At 45.1% G+C, this 18,783-nt stretch overlaps 1 protein-coding gene across 1 annotated transcript in view; it reads left to right on the top strand.

Annotated features, from left to right (window-relative positions):
- Nucleotides 1-18,783, top strand: part of CDH6 (cadherin 6) — a 172,023-nt gene that overhangs the window by 137,947 nt on the left and 15,293 nt on the right. Inside the window, exons 7-8 of the mRNA XM_053397090.1 lie at nucleotides 3,499-3,752; nucleotides 15,010-15,146. Of these exons, the coding sequence (XP_053253065.1) occupies nucleotides 3,499-3,752; nucleotides 15,010-15,146 (391 nt within the window). The remainder of the gene's footprint in view (nucleotides 1-3,498; nucleotides 3,753-15,009; nucleotides 15,147-18,783) is intronic.

Here is an 18,783-nt window from a genome sequence, read left to right as displayed (position 1 = left end):
CCAGCTAATAAGGACCACGTTTGCTCCTGTCTGAGTCAACCCATCCTATGTCTTGTTTCTTGGTCACACTAGAGGATGAGGGATATTGTGACTGGGCATTTGATTAATTATGTGTTGGTTGCGGGCTTTTAAAAAATGGTGCCAATCGTGGTCACTAGATTGATGCTAGTTGTATTTGCTGGGTTGATTTCTGTTCTGGACCTGGGATAAAAATGTGAACAGTGGCCATTTCTGTTACCGACAGAATTCTTTGACATCCCTAGGCGCAGCAGATCTGTTCTGTTAAATGGCAATCTGGCCTCTTTTACAGACCAGTTCTTTTCTACATGTTACAAGGAGGGGATACATTTTAGAGACGCTGGCTAGGAATCTGCTCCGCTAGCCCCCACAAATTCTCAAAAACTGTGCCGTGTTGCATATGAAACATTTTGAAATTAAACACTCTGAAAAGCTGGGTAAAGTTAATATCGCATCTACTGCAAAAGCATATTAGAGCTCTGTGTTCCTATGTATTTCCCCTCTACAATGCAATTAATAATTCTATTCGGGTACATTCTGACTTTCTCTTTCGTTGTGTCTCTTTTTTTAAAGAGCAGAGCCTTATAAGATCCTGAGTGGGAACTACTAATATGACACCTTCGTTGTCAGAAAGCATTTCACTAATCTCATTTACGAGCAACTTATCTGGCAAGCTTGATAAGGTTACAGATATCAGCCCGCATCAATTCAAGCTTAGCCAACACGAAAAAGACATTGTGTAGAGTCTCAAACACGGACTTTTGCCTGTAGTTCTCTGCACAACACCCGTCATTACTTGTTCATACAGAAATGCCTCATAGGACTTGATCCTGATATCACTCAATTTTCTGTTTGTGTCTGGTTCTGAAAAATAATGCTTTGGCCAGGTTTCATACAGTACAGGGGATAAAAAATGAAGAGGCATGGTTTGTCTCCTTTCCACTAAAATTGCTTGTGATGTTTCTTCTGTACCCTCAGGATTTCACGATGTAGTCAAATCTAATTGCAACTACATCACGTACAATTCCCCCCACTTCCTCGAGCAATAGGAAATTCTAGGGGCAGCCTCTGTGGGGCCTGATTACATGTGAGGAGAGAGCACTGGAAGCTTGTGGCATTTTTGCAATATCTGTTTATGCATTGAGCATAGCGAGGGGAAGAAAAGCCCCATAGTCAGAAAGAGCTGGCCTATAAAGCAACATCAGTTCCCCAAAAAGCAAACAGCTTGTATTTGAAACTAGGGGTGGGAGAGAAATTCAACTCAGTTTGCATTTAAAGGCGAATTTACCAAATCTGCAGTTCCCAAAACAATATGGAAACCAAACACGGTCATCCATCAAAAGTTGTGCTTTGCTGTGTGCTTTTGCAATGCCAGGGAGCGTGTACAGATATACAGTAGTACCTTCGGTTAAGAACTTAATTCGTTCTGGAGGTCTGTTCTTAACCTGAAACTGTTCTTAACCTGAAGCGCCACTTTAGCTAATGAGGCCTCCCGCTGCTGCCACGCCACCGGAGCACGATTTCTGTTCTCATCCTGAAGCAAAGTTCTTACCCCGAGGTACAATTTCTGGGTTAGTGGATTCTGTAACCTGAAGCGTCTGTAACCTGAAGCGTATGTAACTCGAGATACCACTGTACATATATAAAAGTGTGCATAAAAATGCGCACATTTGTGAAACTAACATACGAAAATATAGCGCATTAGGGAAATTTGCTTTGAAAAACGGTGCCTCTTAAGCAAACATGCATACTGTGAGAAACTCACACGAAAGTGCTGATGAATTTTCATGACAACTTTTTTATTTTAGAAATCCCAAAGTGATGTTGAAATGTGGGGAACGGAAATTAAGATTGGAAAAACGAGAAATGGGGATAATTGGAAATTGAAAGATACCTCCACTCCTACCTGGAGTGTTTCCTTCTTTCCCCCCAAGACTCCTTCATCCTCTCAGCTACAAAACTCATATTCTTTCCTCTTTAACTGGCTGCACTGCAACTAATAGCCACTTCTCCAGCTCGCAACAGAGCATCAGGACTGTCTGTGCTGTTAGGCAGAGTGAGGAAGCCATCTAAAAAACCCCAACAACCCTGATTTGAGGGTGTAATGAAAGGGCAGCGAATTGTCAGTTGTTTCATTTATTACTATTGTATTTTTTACTGCCAGGACGTGAGAGAAGTACCTGAGGGGTTGTTGCCTCAGGTGCCAAAATAACTTAGCCAGGTTTTGCACACTATATACATCGAATGGTGAGGTATAGGTAGGGAAGCAGGGACACCAATTGCTGTTCTTCCTGAGGCAGCAAAATATCTTGGGGTAGCCCTGCCAACCACATGGGCTGTGTCCGAGTTCGGTAGACACTGTCAAAGCTCACGAAGAAAAGTCTGGCAGACGTCAAGCACTATTGAGCAAGCATCTACAGCTAGTTCCAGAAACATCGACTGACCCGTCAGCGCTCATTAACAAGCAATGAAGTAAAACAAATGGCGGTTTTCTCTTCCCTTGACACAACACAACAGCATCCTCGCTACGCTCTTTTACCGAAGGCCACGCTACATTGGTTTTGACTTCACATAACATAGTTGCATTTCCAGTGAGGAACGGCTTTCAAAACACAACTTCCCCCCAAAATATGCCCCCTTTTCAGGTAGGGGCTTTGAGGGAAACGAAAGTCAGTTCAGAGTGGGTGATTTATTTTCTCATTTGCAAGGAAGTTTGGGGAGGCAACGTCGTTGGGCAAACACATTTGAGAAGTGTCAGAGTAGGAAAGGCAGGAATGTTCCAACAGGAATGAGGTCATTAATGACTTCTAAAAAGTGCAGGATCGGAGGACAAACCTCTTGTCTCACAGCAGCACATTATCTCTGGACATTAGAAAGATTTCCGAAGTTGCCATTGTATATTTTCTTCTTCCCAAGGCATAAATGGGGCAATTGTTTGAAGTGGGAGTACTTGAATACGGAAACACCTCTGCACAACTTTGAGCAGTCCCAATTCAAGCAAACACACCTTCCTTCTGGAGCAGGCCCTTCTTCAAGCTGGGGCTCAAATGTACACCCTGCATTCCTTGGTCTTCTCCAAGAAGCAACAAGAAGTATTGTCCTTTGAAGAAGAGAAAGAAGGTAGTAGATGGAGGAGGACTCTCTGCTAAAGGCTGATGAGCAACTTCATTGCCCCTTCTGCTCTCCCGCCTTGTGGTTCTTTATATTTACACCAGACACCCTCTCTCCTCTTTAAAATAGGGCACATAACCACCCTACCTCTGAGGCCGAAATCCTGGATACACTTACTCAGGCGTATGTACCGTTGAAAACAGTAGGGCTCCCTTCTGAGCAAACATGCATTGAATTGCAGTGCAAATGTTTGTTTTGAAGTGCATAACGCGCTCATTCCACGCATTTCAGTCTGCCTCTTTGAATGTCAGGTCTCCCAGGAAAGCTGTTATCAGCTTTCTATTTAACATGTGCATTTTCTGCTCCTAGGCTTTGGATTTTGAAAAGAAGAGACAGTTCACTGTGAAAGTGGAGGCAAGCAATCCTCACGTGGACCCCCGATTCCTCTATCTGGGACCCTTCAAAGACGTTACGACTGTCAGAATTGTGGTGGAGGATGTAGACGAACCTCCAGTGTTCAGCAGGCCAGCCTACGTATTTGAAGTGAAGGAAGATGTCCAGATAAACACTGTCATAGGAACCGTGACTGCCCGAGACCCTGACGTTGCAAAGAATCCTATCAAGTAAGCATAGACTTATTTAGGTTTTTGTTTTTTCTCTGAACTTAGCATGTTTGGGGGTTTTTTAAATGCCAATATCTTACTACTGTTGATAATTACATAGTTGGTATAGCTAGGTGTTATTTCTGCTGTTGTTTTTTAAAAGTAACTTTTATTTGGTTTTACAAAATCAATCACACAATTAACATTCTTGAAAACATTAAAAATAAAACAAGATTCTTTCGAATCTTAGGATTTCCCTCCTCCCCTCCGTAGATTCTTTAAATACCTTTGTCAACTGCATATAATAGTTCATCCAAATTACAGTCCTCCATTGTTTCCAAAGTCTTTGTAACATTGCAAGAGTTATTTAGAGCCTGCCAAAGAGTTCAAGTGTTTACAGTGTTCTTATAAATGCAATCTGTATTCATCCCGATCTCTATTGATGTTCTGATCTTCCTGATTTTCCCTGTCAATCTCACCATCTCTGCGTAATCTAGCAGTTTCATCTGCCAGTCCGCCTTCGTGGGCATCTTGTCATCTTTCCATTTCTGGGCAAGCAGCATGCTTGCAGTCGTAGTAGCATACATGAACAGTCTTTTCAATTCCTTCGGTGTATCTGTGCCTACAATTCCTAAGAGAAAGGCTCCTGGTTTAGCTAGGTGTTATTTCTGGGTCTGCCCTGTGAGACTTCTTCCGATTCTTTCCTCACAGAATACATAAAAACCACACCAAGGACAACTTCAGGACAACTGGCCGATCTGGAGATACTGCCTGCCTCAAAGCAACTGTCACAACTTGATGGTGGACAAGGTGTTGAGAATGGATCCTTAGACTAAGCAAGCACCACAAAAGCAGGGCAATCCCATTAAAGGGAGCATGGGGGAAGATCTTCTTGTCCAGACACCCAGCTCAGGGGTTGATGGGCCATAGAACCCCCAAAATGGTGGTCACGGGCGTTGATGCACATCAAAGGGCAACCTGTAACCTTGGCCAACCGTGCCAATCGACAAACAGCAGGCGGACAGTTTGCTTTCAGGATATAAATATAATGGCAACCATTAAGGAGATGTTTCCATTATTTTTGTTAGAACGTAAATACAGAAGCAGCTTTTTGGAGTGTTCACCGGCAACTATTAGCGAGATGTTATTTGTTTAAAAATTGAACGAAGGAAGGCAAGAACCGAGTGAGGAGTGGCAGCCAGGGAGAGCTTGGCAATGCTTAGGTTCTGTTGAAGTAAATGGAGTTGAAGCAGAAGGTTAAGTGTTGAACAAAATGCTGTTGAACACAATGGCACACTTCCAGAGGTACAATTTCCTGTACTCTCAGTCTGGTGCAGAAAGACAGGAAGCCATCAAAGCAGGTACAATACAGGGAGCCAACAAAGTAGATACCTTCGGAATATATATCATTATCATTATTATCATTCTATCTATTACCAACCTTTTACTGGAAGGTCTCAAGGGCCCCCTATCTGCTTTGTGGAAAAAACCACTTGAGGGTATGTCCAGCCAAATGTGTTGGGCCACTGAGAAGGGAGCGGGTGGTGCTGTGGTCTAAACCACTGAGCCTCTTGGACTTGCTGATCAGAAGGTTGGCGGTTCGAATCTGCACGACAGGGCAAGCTCCCATTGCTCTATCCCAGCTTCTGCCAACCAAGCATTTCGAAAGCACATCAGTGCAAGTAGATAAATAGGTACCACAGCAGCGGGAAGGTAAACAGCATTTCTATGTGCTCTGACTTCCATCACGGTGTCCCATTGCACCAGAAGCAGTTTAAACATGCTGGCCACATGACCCAGAAAGCTGTCTGTGGACAAATGCCGGCTCCCTCAGCCTGAAAAGTGAGATGAGCACCATATTCCATGGTTGCCTTTCATTGGACATAGCAGTCCAGGGGTCCTTTACCTTTTTTACACTGAGATGGTCCAATGATTGTCCTGGAGGGCATGAACTCCCAAGCCAGCCCATTTGAGGCAGCCTCAGCATATTGGAAGTTCCCCAGCACCACCATGAAAGGGTTCTCTAAAACCACATCCTATATTACCTTCGCCAGCACACTTAGGGATGGTTTGCACCATCCTACAAACACACACAAACAAACAAACAAAAACCCATTCTCTCTCTCTGGCCCAACACCACCAATAATCCCTCTAGTGCAGACACAGGATGAATTGTCCCCCTCAAGAGAATCTCAACTCCCCTCCCCACCCTGAACTTCAAAGTTGCTACGCCAAGTACCAGGCCCCAGATCATCTGCTCAGGTCCCAGTTATGCACACAAGTACTATTTTTTTGGTGTGTGGGGGGCGGGGGGAGGTCCCATCACACAGTGAACCAAACTACAGTGGTACCTCCTGTAGAGGTCCATTCTTAACCTGAAACTGTTCTTAACCTGAGACACCACTTTAGCTAATGGGGCCTCCCGCTGCCGCTGCGCCGCCAGAGCACAATTTCTGTTCTCATCCTGAAGCAAAGTTCTTAACCCGAGGTACTATCTCTGGGTTAGCAGAGTCTGCAACCTGAAGGGTCTGTGACCTGAAGCATCTGTACCCTGAGGTACCACTGTATACAGATCTCACAGCCTACATCAGCAGTGTTGACAGGTGAGAGCAGACTGGAAGGCCAGATCAGGCTGGTGGCTTTGGCAAACACAAATGTGTGCCTGGCTTATGTCTGCTTTCCCCACTCAACCATTCACTTAGGCATGCCCTACACCAGGGCTCCTCATCCTGTTGCCCTGCAGATGTTTGGGGCTAGAACTCCCACAAGCACCATGTTTCCTGAGGCTGATGGGAACTGTAGTCCAAGACATCTTCAGGGCACCAAGCCCTGTTCTGTCTTGGTGTGGCTAGAAACCTCACTCCCTTTTTGTTGTGTCCATACTCCTTTGTTCCTTTGTTGCCTCTGAGCTGTTCTTCCTGCATCTGTGGTATATACACTCAGGTTGCTTTCTCACCTTGCAAAGGTGCTCACCAACACCTCTCCCTCCATCTTTCTACTCAGTCGTGGGTGGGAGCTGATAGAAGAAAGATACAGGAGAAGAGAGGCAAAATGAGGCCGAGGAGTGTGTGTTTGGATGGAGATGCACAGCAACAGAAAGCATCAAAGGTAGCCTCTCTGAACATGCCTCTGGAACCTAAATGCTGTGCAGGAGTAGAGAGAAAGTGAGCAGGACCGTGCTACCACCCAAACTGCTTGCCTATGTTAGCCTGAAGGGCTTTTCTGGTGCCTCCTCTCCTAGCATCTTCCAAGATCCGCAAGCCTAGATTAGGACTGCCTCGTCTTGACAGTGATTTCCCCCCCCCACACCATCATGAGTGTAAATGCTAACTCTAACTTTCCCTCGCAGCTTGGGGGAGGATGCAATTAGACCGTTATATGTTCTACTTGTCACTTACTTGTCAGGTTCCCCTGACAGTTAGAAATAAAACCTTCAGACACTTGATGTTACATTGAAAACCCTCAATTTTTTCCACTTGACTGTAGCTTTAAAAAGAAAAACCTTAGCACAGAGCACTGTCAGCTTGAAAGCCCTTTGATCTCCCATTAAAGAATGCTTCATAATGTCATTATGAAGATGCTTAGCATGTGTGTGAGAGGAAATTCACACATGCATTCCTCAGTGGCCCACAAATTTTCTTGGCTTGCAGTTGCATTAAATACAGGGACGCTGCATTGAAGAAAGCAATTAGGGGAAGATCTCCGAGGAGCAGATTTTGTAAAAAGTCTGCCTTTGGCACTAGCAGATTGAGTGACACTTACATTTGTCAATAGAGTAACATTTTAGTCACTGATTCCCCTCGCCTGCCTGGATGCTGAGTGACATTCCAGATGAATAAATGCATTCAGATGTACAACTATCATAATATTAGAGCTGACAGTTTTCAGTCTTGACTCCAACGAGGCTCTAGTCCCATTAAGACCTCATGGAGACTGTGGCCCAAGAGGCGCTGGCACATACCAGCAACCGCAGTCTCCACACCATCCTCCTTCCCTCCAATGTTTGCCATACAGAAAACCTGCCGTCTCCCATGTCAACCAGGCATTGCAAAGGAGCTGAGATTAGTCGCAATCATCCCTGCCTACGCCTGAATAAACTTGGATATGCCAACACTTCAACCAAATGCTGCAGCTGTTTCATTTAACAACCACTTGATGTGCATACAGTAGCAGGGGGTTGTGTTTACCTGCGGAAAACTTTGCTTGTTGATCTCTGCATGTCAATAAAGCATCAGAACAGACCATACCATTTTCGTCCGGTTGGTTTGCAACCATCCTTATCTGTCAGGCTACACAGAAAGGGACCGTCGCCTTGTCTGCCGCTGTGAGGAATTGAAAAGGGATTTGGCAAAGAGAGTGGATGGGCAGTTCTCCGCTGAGTGGGGCTCTGAGAGAATTCCAGGACAACAAGGACCCCTGTCCAGCAAATTCAAAATACTGCAGCATATATAACAAAACAGTTGATCCAGCTCGGATAGCCTGTTAACACGTCATCTAATCTAAGGTAGCACTTTTGTCCTTGAGAGTAGTTCAGCCCATGAACTCTGCACATTTAAAGGATGCTACGTTGTCATTCAATCAGTATCACAAGAGGTACCTGCAAGAAAATATTGCAGTGTGGGGTATTCCTGCTCAGTATGCCAATTAGCTATGCCTTCTTTCAGGATATGATATTCCGTTTCCCCGCCTCTCCACCTCATGTTTTCCTTATCCAATATGCTGCATTCTGTGCCCAGTCATTAGACCATTCGTGGTGGGGTGGGGTGGGAGGTCCACATACAACTCCTGGCCTAATGGTTTGTTCTGCTTCTGCAAACCTCAGATTCTCTGGGTATGCAGATATCTCCCTCTTGATACCAGGAGCCATGTTCTTGCTACATAGCCGTCATAATTCAGCACTTGAGTTTGCTGTTGCTGTATACAAGCAGGACCCAACCTCAACATTTTGCAGTGCATACTGTGTACAAAACAGCATGTGTATGTACCTCGGGACTGGAAAGTAGCTGATGTAACAAAAAAAATTAAATGGTGATCCTGGAAATTGCAGGCTGGTTAGCACCATAATCTCTAAGCAATTTTCCTGGAACATAACTGATGTGAACATTGCACAACCTTGCCTTATGACACCCCTGCATTTCCTTATGTATAAGTATTAAGGACTTAATGACAGCATCTTCATATATTTGTTAACATTCTAGCTTATCAATTTCCCCAAGTCTGAAGGGAATAAAGCCCCGAAATCTGACATACACGCACCAGTAATTTCATTAAAGAAATGTAAAAAATGAGTTTGATGTTGTCGACTTAATTTTTAATAGGCTATGATCCGCAAGTCAAAGTCACCACCAATTCAACATAATTAGCAGCCCTTGATCAAAAGAGACCTGGGATTATTTAAATGGAATGAAAGCAATGAGAAGGGTAGCCTATTAAATGCATTCTTCTAGGTCAGGGTTAACAATGTAATTAGGATATACTTTTAACTACTACAACCTTGCTTGTATTCTTTCTGAATGAGAAAAATAATTTAGAACTAGAGTTTTGCCGAACCTTGGTGTTACCTATTAGTACTGTGTCGCATTAGTGTTCTGCTTGGAGATGATCCTGTGTGCAGAGCCGGCCCACCCATGAGACAATGTGAAGCATCCACTTCAGGTGGCAGAAGCACAAGAGGCGGCACCCTGCCTGCCCCACCACTTCTGCCACTGCCAGAATGCCCCCTCTCGACAGCAAAATGGAGGTGGTGGTGTTGCTGCTCATTTTTCCTGCCCTTGGAGTGGAGAAGACAAGTGGCAATGCTCTGAGGAGTATGCTGGCATTCACTGAATTGGCAATAGCTTGGTGTTCCCGAGTGCAGTGTTGTCACTTGCCCCCCCCCCACCACCACCAGGTAGGGGAATACAAGTGGCAATGGTGGAATTAGGGGGCGGGGCACATTCCTCAGGTGGCAAAATGGTATGAGCCACCCCTGCCTGTGCATGTAGCAATTTCTGGGAAACCATGCATCCTCATAATATTAATATTCAGGTGCAGATCTATGTCATGGGAGGAGGGAAACGGTTAGCCATTTGTGACAAAAAAATATGCGTCTTACACAAATAGTTGAAGATAAATCTTTACTTGTTAGGTTGGCGGCAGTTGAACAACCGGTATTATTTACATATACATTAATTAATGTCTCTCCCTTGAGCCCAAGAGAGGGTTTAATTCTTTTTTTTCAAAACTCCTTTGTAGCAGTGCATAAGTTACTAATCCTTAGCTTACCTGTCCTCACAGCATCCTCCAGAAAGCGTCTTCATGAAGCCCCCACCCTCTCACATTCACAGCCAAAGATAAAACCAACACAATAACCAAGCCACTGCCTTCTGCCACCTCCTTTCCCCAATACTATTTATCCTTTGTGAAATGCATTTAAAATACAATACAAGCATTAACAGAAACACCAGGGAAAACAGGTTGAAACTTGTAGTTCAGCAGGTTCTCTGCAGAGTTGGAATGAGCAACTGAGCTTGAGCCCCTACTGCAGCCCCAGAGGGTTGACAGTCCGGCATTAGCCTCCCCACGCCCCATTTCTTCTAGAGCAGGGCTGAGAAACCCATGAGCCTCCAATGCCGTTGGACTCCAACCCCCATCAGCCCCACCGAACACTCCAGTTGGTCAAGGATGATGGGAGTTGTAATCCAGCAGCCGCTGTAGTCCTACAGGTAGACCCGTCTTGGTGGTGGCATGTTGGCAGGAGAGACATCCACAAGTCCCTTGTGCTTCTAGAGATGAAACAGCTGTTTGATCACCAGGGGGATACCCCACAGCCCTACGGTGATGATCAGCTCTGTGATAGTGGCTGCTGCTAGGAAGTTGAACTTAACCATGTAGCATGGTGCAAACTAAGGCTCCGTCCATTATTCATCTTTTGCCAAGAAGCTGGAAGAACAGAGGCTTAGCTCCCTCCTGTCTGACTTGAGATGAGAGTACATGCACTGCTTCCCACCCATTGGGTGTAAACTCAACCCTTGCTAGGGCTTTGCTAGGGCATTCCATTCTCTCCACTTACAGCCTAACATGATCAATTGCATAGCTGTGCTTCCTAAGGGCGGCTGCAGCTAAAACAAATGGTTAGCATCAGGCTGCAAATTAAGAATCGAACATAAACAGGTTTTCTCCATTGCTTCCGAGAACTGTGTCACATACACTGTGCTAAATCTGTGATGTTCGGATTTCTGGATATTAGGCTTCCGTTTGAAAAACTTACACCGCTAATCCCCAGTTCGCTGAATATGTGAAAGATGCTTGCTTAAAGCTTGTTAAATAACTTGGCAAATCCAAACTGTGGCACTACTGCCAACTTTCAGTATATGTCTGAGATATTAATTGTTGCCCCAGCTTGAGGTCCTGGTTTCTGCAACTCATATAATTCCAGGAGAATTTCTGCTGGCATGCAGCCTTTGAAGTCGACAGACACACAAACTCTTCCAGCCCCAGACTTTTAAAAGGTATCAGGGAGATATTCTTTCCTTTCACTTGAAAAGAAGCAGCAGCAGCAGAAAGTCTCATGATCTTTAATTCACTTTAATCCGTTCATCAGGAAGGCTTGACTGCTGACCTTTCAACAGATGGAATTAGAAACGGTAACCTAACGCCGTGGCCCTGTAAGTTTGTTACGTTGAGAGCAGATGCTAAATTCACAGTGACTACATACAACCCCACTTAAAAACCCTTGCTTTGAAGGAGCTCCACCATGTAGCCAACTTCAGGTCCCATCTTATTCCCCATCCAACCCTCTCTCTCTCTCTGTGATAGCCTGGGATTCGGACTCGGATGCTGAACCTGAGGGATCCCAGCCTGCACAGGATTCCCCGCCTCCAGAACCAGCTGAGCTGGGGCTGGGGCATGAGCCTGAAGGGTCCTCACCTGTGCTGGATCCTCAGGTGCAGGCACCAGCTTAGTCTGCTCTGGCTCCTGAGGTGATGGAGCACCCATTGCCTGCAGGTGCTCCACTCTCAGCTCCGTCAGAGGAAGCTGAGGTTGCCTCTGGGTCCAGTAACCCTCCAGCCTCTCCTGAGCTGCAGAGGCTCAGGGCAGGGAGGCGGAGGGAACTAAGTTCCCGCAAGAGGAGTGCTCGCCTCCCAGCCAGGAGCGGTGAGTCACCTGAGGATCGGGGCCGCCCTATGCCTCGGGGCAGATAAAAACCGGCCAGCCCCAGTCCAAAGTTGCAGGAGCAACATTGTTGGTTGCTAGTTCCTGCCCTGCCCTGGCTCCCTGCTTGCTTGCCTGTTACTAACTTCACCCGACACCCTGCCCTGCACCCAGCTTCAGTTACTATGGACTGCCTCCATGTTGCACCTTTGACCATGGACCAGACTTGGACCTTGCCTCTGGGGTAACCCACGGGACCAGCACACTCTCCCTCTCTCCCGCACCAATCCTTGGGAGCAGGGAAACAGTTGACTGAATTCCAACTCTTCCACTTGGCAACCTCAGCCAATCTCCCCTGCTGCTTTCCTGGGCATTACAGCAACCATAGTGTGGTTGAAACAAGTAAAGCGATATGGGAGGGTAACTTGCAATCTCTTGCCTAAGTAGACACTGTCAGGAGCTTGTCCTACACTCGAGTAGGACCCTGGCAGAGACACGTGCCCAACTGGCATGTTCCCTCCCTCCTGGTCGATTGTTCGGGAGCTTCAAAAGCTTTCTTCAGCCCGAACATCACAGTGACCGATGCCAACAGACATCGGAACACTTAGGGATCTGCAGAGTCTTCGCAGCTTGCGTGACAGACCTCAGCAACTCAGCATTTTGGCTAATCTACTTTATTTACATATAAACACACACAGAGCACTGCAACATAGCTCCCTCTCTCTCTCTCTAGCATCAGACAGCAAAGAGAATGAACAAAGGACAATAGTCCCACTTCACGGAACACAGTAACACAAACATCCTGTCTCCGTCACTTCCCACTCCGTCACTTTGACTCTGTGGAGTCAAAACATACACCGTCATGTGAAAGACAACAATCCCATGACTGCAATCACGAAGCAGGAATTCTAACAGACACCACAGTGAACACTTATCGGAGAGCATTTGGAGGAAGAACCACTTCACCGGGCACAGGTTGTGTGACACTCCTGCAAAGAAAAAGAGCTGTCCAGTTGGTCCCAGATGGATTAGAGTGTGCATGCCCCCACTACTGCCATGGAAAGACAAGCCATCTCCTTGCACTCAGGTGTCTAGTATTAGTATTCCTCCCCTTTTGCCTGTGCAGTTTACTGTGGTGCATGAGAAGCTTTTTTGGACGGCACGGGCAGGAGGGAAGCTTTGCGTACCCAGGCGCAGACCCTCCTCCCTGAGAGCCAGGCCCCAGATAGTTAAGACACAAGGCAGCATAGGTATAGGATTAAAACAGGCCACAACTTTATTAATTTCTGATGTAGGAATGCCTTGGCTTAGGCATTGGGTGTGTATCCCTCACAGTCCCCCAGTTGGGGTCTGCGGCTAAGCAGGGTCAGACAGGAATCTGGGGGACACTGCAAAATGTGCGTTTACACAGCTGCCCCCCCTTTTCCTGTTGTGGAGGGGAGTTTTACCGTCCACCGAGTGCTCATGGTCAGTGGCTCCCCTCACAAACCCCTCTAACGGGGCCCTGATAACACCGCCGCATGAGGGATGCGTTACCACACTACGGGACAAGAAGATAAGCCCAGGAGCTGCTTGGTAAAACAGAAGGCTTCCCCATACCACTTCCCAGCTCCCTAGCTCCCAGTTGGTTACCCCCTGAACCGTCCAACAATGAGCCTCTCTCCATGACACTTCGAGTTGACTGAATGGCCAGCGTCGGCAGAAGCCTCCTTACCTGGCCCTTGCTCCACCTGCCCCCCGCCAATTTGCTAATTTGAGCTGGGGCCAGGCGGGACCCCTGCAACCTCGCTGGCCAGCCCAGGGGACAGAGCAATGGCCAACAGCTATGGCTCGGCTCCCGAGGCCAGGGAGCCTGTGCCAGGTCACAAAAGCCGCCCACCGACAATACTGGTGAGCGGTCATTCTATAGCCCTTGCCGACTGATCCATTTCATCTGTTGCCCTGCTATATCCTGCAGTTTATTGCCAGCCTAGCCAAAATATTATAAATCCTGCCAAAAAAAAACTTTTTAAAAATTGCGTTGCTGACATTTCCATTTTAGGTGGGTCAGTGATTTTCAGCAAGTTCTGCTCTTGGGTACATTTGGTATTGAATTATTAAGAAGCAGTGATTGGTCATCCTGTTCAATTGGGAAGTGCAGAAAAACAGCAGCTTGTTCCTTCCCTTGCATGAGTAAATCTGTGCCCTACAGTTATTTTATTATTATTTTGTTTATTGAATTTATATACCGCTCTATACCCGGAGGTCTCAGGGCAGTTTACGGTTTATAGAGAAGCCTACAGAGCTCACTAAGTTTTCACTAATGCACGCAACCATTCCTGAGGCAGAAAAGTGCAATGAAACACATTTGGTTCTGTTTTCTTGTGATAGGCAGTGCAATCGTAGACATGACTACTCAGGAGTAAGGCCTTGTGATGCCTTGGGTGAAGTTACTTAGGTTGCAAATATGTTACGCTTACCTGGAAATAAATGTGCAAGACAGTTGCAGGCTGAATAAGCCAGAGCATCACTATGTTCATGCCACATTAGCTTTCAACATGATCATTAGCAGGAAATTTTCACAAAATTATATTATACTGCAGAAACATTGAGCTGGGAGGAAATGATCTTGTGGCAGGTTTTCTACCATATCATGCTTTGAAAATTTTATTTTCTGCACAAGAAGCTTCACAGGTTGCATTTGTATTTTGAAAAATGCAAGTTGTTCACCTGTTGAATCTTGATGTCTGTACCAAGGAGACAAAGGGGGAGATAGCCAAATATTTTTTAAAAAATCCATGCTCAAGTAAAGAACTCCAGAATGCCAGTTGTAGCACTTAACATGGAAATTATGAATTGGCCTAATGTGTTTGGGTTGTGTCTTAATGGGTGGGGTTGTGAATAAAATAGGATTTTAGCAAATATATGGTGAGGAATTACAAATGTTCCATCTGCTGAAGCAGGGTTTCTACCGACCAGGATCCTTAGATAAATCCTGCCCAAATCACAGAAGGTATCAAGATGTTGCAGTTCACAATATCAGTACAACAACATTGGTTTGGTGGGGTTTGTTGTTGTTGTTTGCAATATAGCTGTAGAGTGCACCATAAAATTATTTAAAAGCATTTTTGGAGCGATCTCTAAATGACTTTGTTTCTATTTTCAGGTATTCTGTAGATCGGCATACTGACATGGACAGAATATTCAACATTGATTCTGGAAACGGTTCAATATTTACTTCCAAACTACTTGACCGGGAAACATTATTGTGGCATAACATTACAGTAGTAGCTTCCGAGATCAGTAAGTTCTGCATAAACACCATTGCCGTAACGAATGCAGCCTTCCAGCTGAGAATGGCTGAAAGGAAGTCAGTCTGCATGCTTTGGTTGTTTTGCTGTTATTCATGGAAGTAAACTTTAAAAAAGCTTCTGTATTTTTCCCTCTTTCTTTCCCAAGGCTACAGCTTATGAAGAGGCAACTTTGTGCCTGAATAGAAAGGAAATTAGCATGCCCTTCATTTCAGATCAAATAGACTAAAGAAATCCTCCTGGCCATTGGTTAATTAGGATGGCAATTGCTGCTTGTGAACAGCTGCATAGATTGTACCCCCTCCCCACAAAAAGGGGTACATAATATTGAGGAAGGGGATGGAAATATGCTGTTCTTTATGTCCCAACCAAATTCAGCCCTGTAGCATTGACCAAGATACTTAAAAGGCCATCATTTCAAGTCACTTACTTCTTTCTGCGTTCCCCTATTAATTTCATTAGGGCCAGATTTAATTAGAAGCCCGGAGCCCAGTACATCACTCCTAAATCCACTTACATGAAAGCTATTGTAGATGGGACTTGCTTCCAAGTAGGCAGGCTCAGAGGACTAGCTGAAGGCATTTAGATTGCATTCAAACCAAAGGCCAATTTGTCAACTTCAGAAACATCAACCGCATTTGCAACCCTTCTCTGTTTCTTGTTTGGTCTGAACGGGGACTCTGGGTTGGGATGAAGGGGAACACTTCACAATTAGGCGAGTCTAGATAATCAAGTAACTACGTTGCACACAACTAATTCATGAATCATCTCTATTAATGCCAATGGGCCTATTCTAAGTAGAGCTAGCACAGAAGATCACTCTGTTGAGTTCGATATTCATGCAGGGAGCCTGTGCAAATTAGGCAGCCTTGTTTAAGCACCTGTTTTCTATGTAAACCTGCCACCGAACACTTTTTTAATCATCTCCAATATTTTAGGTCACATCCAGGTAACTAGATTTCTCGTTAATGGGAGACATCAAAACTTCTTCCAGGAAACCATGGTAACTGCAGTTCTGAGAGGAAGGGGGGAAATGGCGAACAGCTAACTTGGGTGGCCAGATTAAAAAAAGAGGATAGGCTCCTACAACTGGTGAGCAGAAGATAAATAATCTCTCAAAATTGCCTCTTCTGCACAACAGTTGGAAGGTTCAGGAGCTCTGTGTTCTTCTGCATTTGGCTACCCTATCGCTTACCAATGATTCTCACTGGACTACAATGACCAGAATTCTTTAACCATCACATTTAAAGGGATATAGAAGTGATCGCTATCTAGCAAAGAGAGAGCCTAGGAGCACCTACATGTGCAAATGTAATTCAGTCAACACTGAGAAGAATCTTGTTTTATTGCATTTGACTGTGAAGCACAGCAGAATAACAATTATTTAATGCCTTCCATGACTTTAGATAGCTAGATTCTACAGGAAATCTCAAGGCTCTTCTTTGCAGCTCAGCAGGGGGAACAGAGCTATGTATATCCCATCCTTGAGGAAGGGGGGAATTAAAAAAATAAAAATTTGCTCCCAGGCCCTCTCAATTATGTGCCAAGAGAAACGCTGAATTCTGCACTTGGAATAAATTATTCAAATTTCTCTAGTTTTTGACATTTAAGCGGGTGTTGCTAATTTAAGGTAGGCTTGAAAGTCTATTCTGAAAACTTGCTCTTTTTAAAAAAGAAAGAAAGAAAGCAAACTGAGATTCTTAGGAAGCCAATTCGTGCATCCAATACCACATTCTGTGATTATTATTATTTTTCCCTCGGCTCTTGTAAAATTGCTGCATACACATGGATCTGCTTGATCCTTCCTTTTTCTCATGCATTATGTGTAGCTGTAAAATGGGTCACTGAACTCTCTCTGAAAACACCGCTCAAGTAGTTTAGAGAGCAGTAGGGCAAGGTCTGAGCTAGCGAGCCTCAGGTGAATGATCTTTGGTTAGCCTCTCAGAAGGGAAGGGAAGGAAGAATGCTTTGCTCCTCTCCCCACAATCTCTACTCAAAAACATTTTATGGAATCTTAAATAACATGTCAACAAGCAAGTAGCTTTTTCTTATTTTCTAGCCATCTCTTAAGACCACCATGTTGACTGCACAGAAAACAGGGGTGAAGAACCTTTGTCACACTGAAGGCCACATTTCCTTCTAGGCAATGTTTTGAGGGCCACCTGCTAGCAGTGAGCAGGCCCAGAGTAACAATGGGGAGAACAAAGTATGTAAATTTCTCATTGTGTAGTAGGCTTGTTTCCACACACAAACACACACATAAGCAAGAGGTATTATCTGAGGTCTAGGGCACATTCCAACCAGAGGAAAAACTCCCCAGGCATAAAGCAGGCCCAGTGAGGGGTGTGGTTTGGAGAAAGTTCAGAGGGCCAAACAGGGAGATATGGAGGGCCACATTCATCCTTCAGGCCTGAAGTTCCCAACCCCTGACCAAGAACAATTGCTAAGTTTGGGGCATTTTATTGCTTTCTGTCCAGTTGTGCATATGCTTGCCCTGCACTGAGTGCACCTTTTACCCGACAGAGCGTTCTCTGTTTCAAGTGCACACTGTTGTCATGTGCTTCCATGCGATGAGAAGAAAATTGCCCCACGTCTCAGCGTGATCATCATTTATCATCGATAAAGGCACCAGCAGGCACTATGCAAACAGTGAAACTAGCAGGTCCTTGCCTTCCAACTCACGATTTTGTTTGACATTTTTTAGATGCTAAAGAATGTGAAACAAAAGGACGGAGGACTTAAGGGGAGGAGAAAAACCGTGCACTAGCTAAGTGAAACAAACAATGAGTAAAACACAGACTATAATTAGCCGACGAGTAAGGAAGGGAAGAGAGACAGCAAATGAGTTTCTTAAAATGGCAAAGAGGAGGTCAGTCAGACATCTCTTTTTTTATTTTTATCAATGCTTCCTTCAGGATAGTTAGTTCCTAATCTTCAGCTATGTACTGCTAATTTGTAAGGTGGTCCAAAAGATGTTAATGATGTCATTGTTCTCTGAAATTGTCATACCATGGTGCTTCCTATGCGTTGGAACTTCTTTTCTCCTCATGGACCCAACAAATGGCATGGATCTTTCTCATGGTGCTGGGGTGACATGTAAAGAGCACCTATGTTTATGACCGATTACACAGCCAGCCAGTGTGGTATAATAGCTAAGAACAAGTATGCTGAGGACTATATCCTTGGGAGACAGCTGGAGTTTTTGCAGATGTTGGATGCCCCTTGTCCAAACAAGACATCTGTGGATGTTACAGGTGCCACAGGAATATGATGATAACCTGCTAGGCCAATAAAATATAGAATGTGGAGCCCCCATACTTCCTCTAGTGATTTGAAATATGAAGGTTAAGTGAGGCATGGGCAATTTGCAAATGCCTCAATGCCTTCCACCAGGAAGATTTTGGGCACCACATGGCAGGACAGAGTTCTGAAGATGTCCTCTCCTAAGCCCACATTCCCAGACGTCCTGTCTCAGCGACGTCTACACTGGCTTGTTCATGTCCACAGAATGGAAGATGGCGGGAGCTGGCTTCAGGCACCAGGCCCATTGGCAGACCAGCTCTGTGCTACAAAGATGTCTGCAAATGTGACAACGTGTGGCAATCCCTTTCAGATGACTGCAGTGCCTG

This window comes from Podarcis raffonei, chromosome 7 (assembly GCF_027172205.1).
Source record: "Podarcis raffonei isolate rPodRaf1 chromosome 7, rPodRaf1.pri, whole genome shotgun sequence".
NCBI lineage: Eukaryota > Metazoa > Chordata > Lepidosauria > Squamata > Lacertidae > Podarcis > Podarcis raffonei.
Note: the sequence above shows the minus strand (reverse complement) of the source record. Positions and strands in the feature narration are given on the sequence as shown.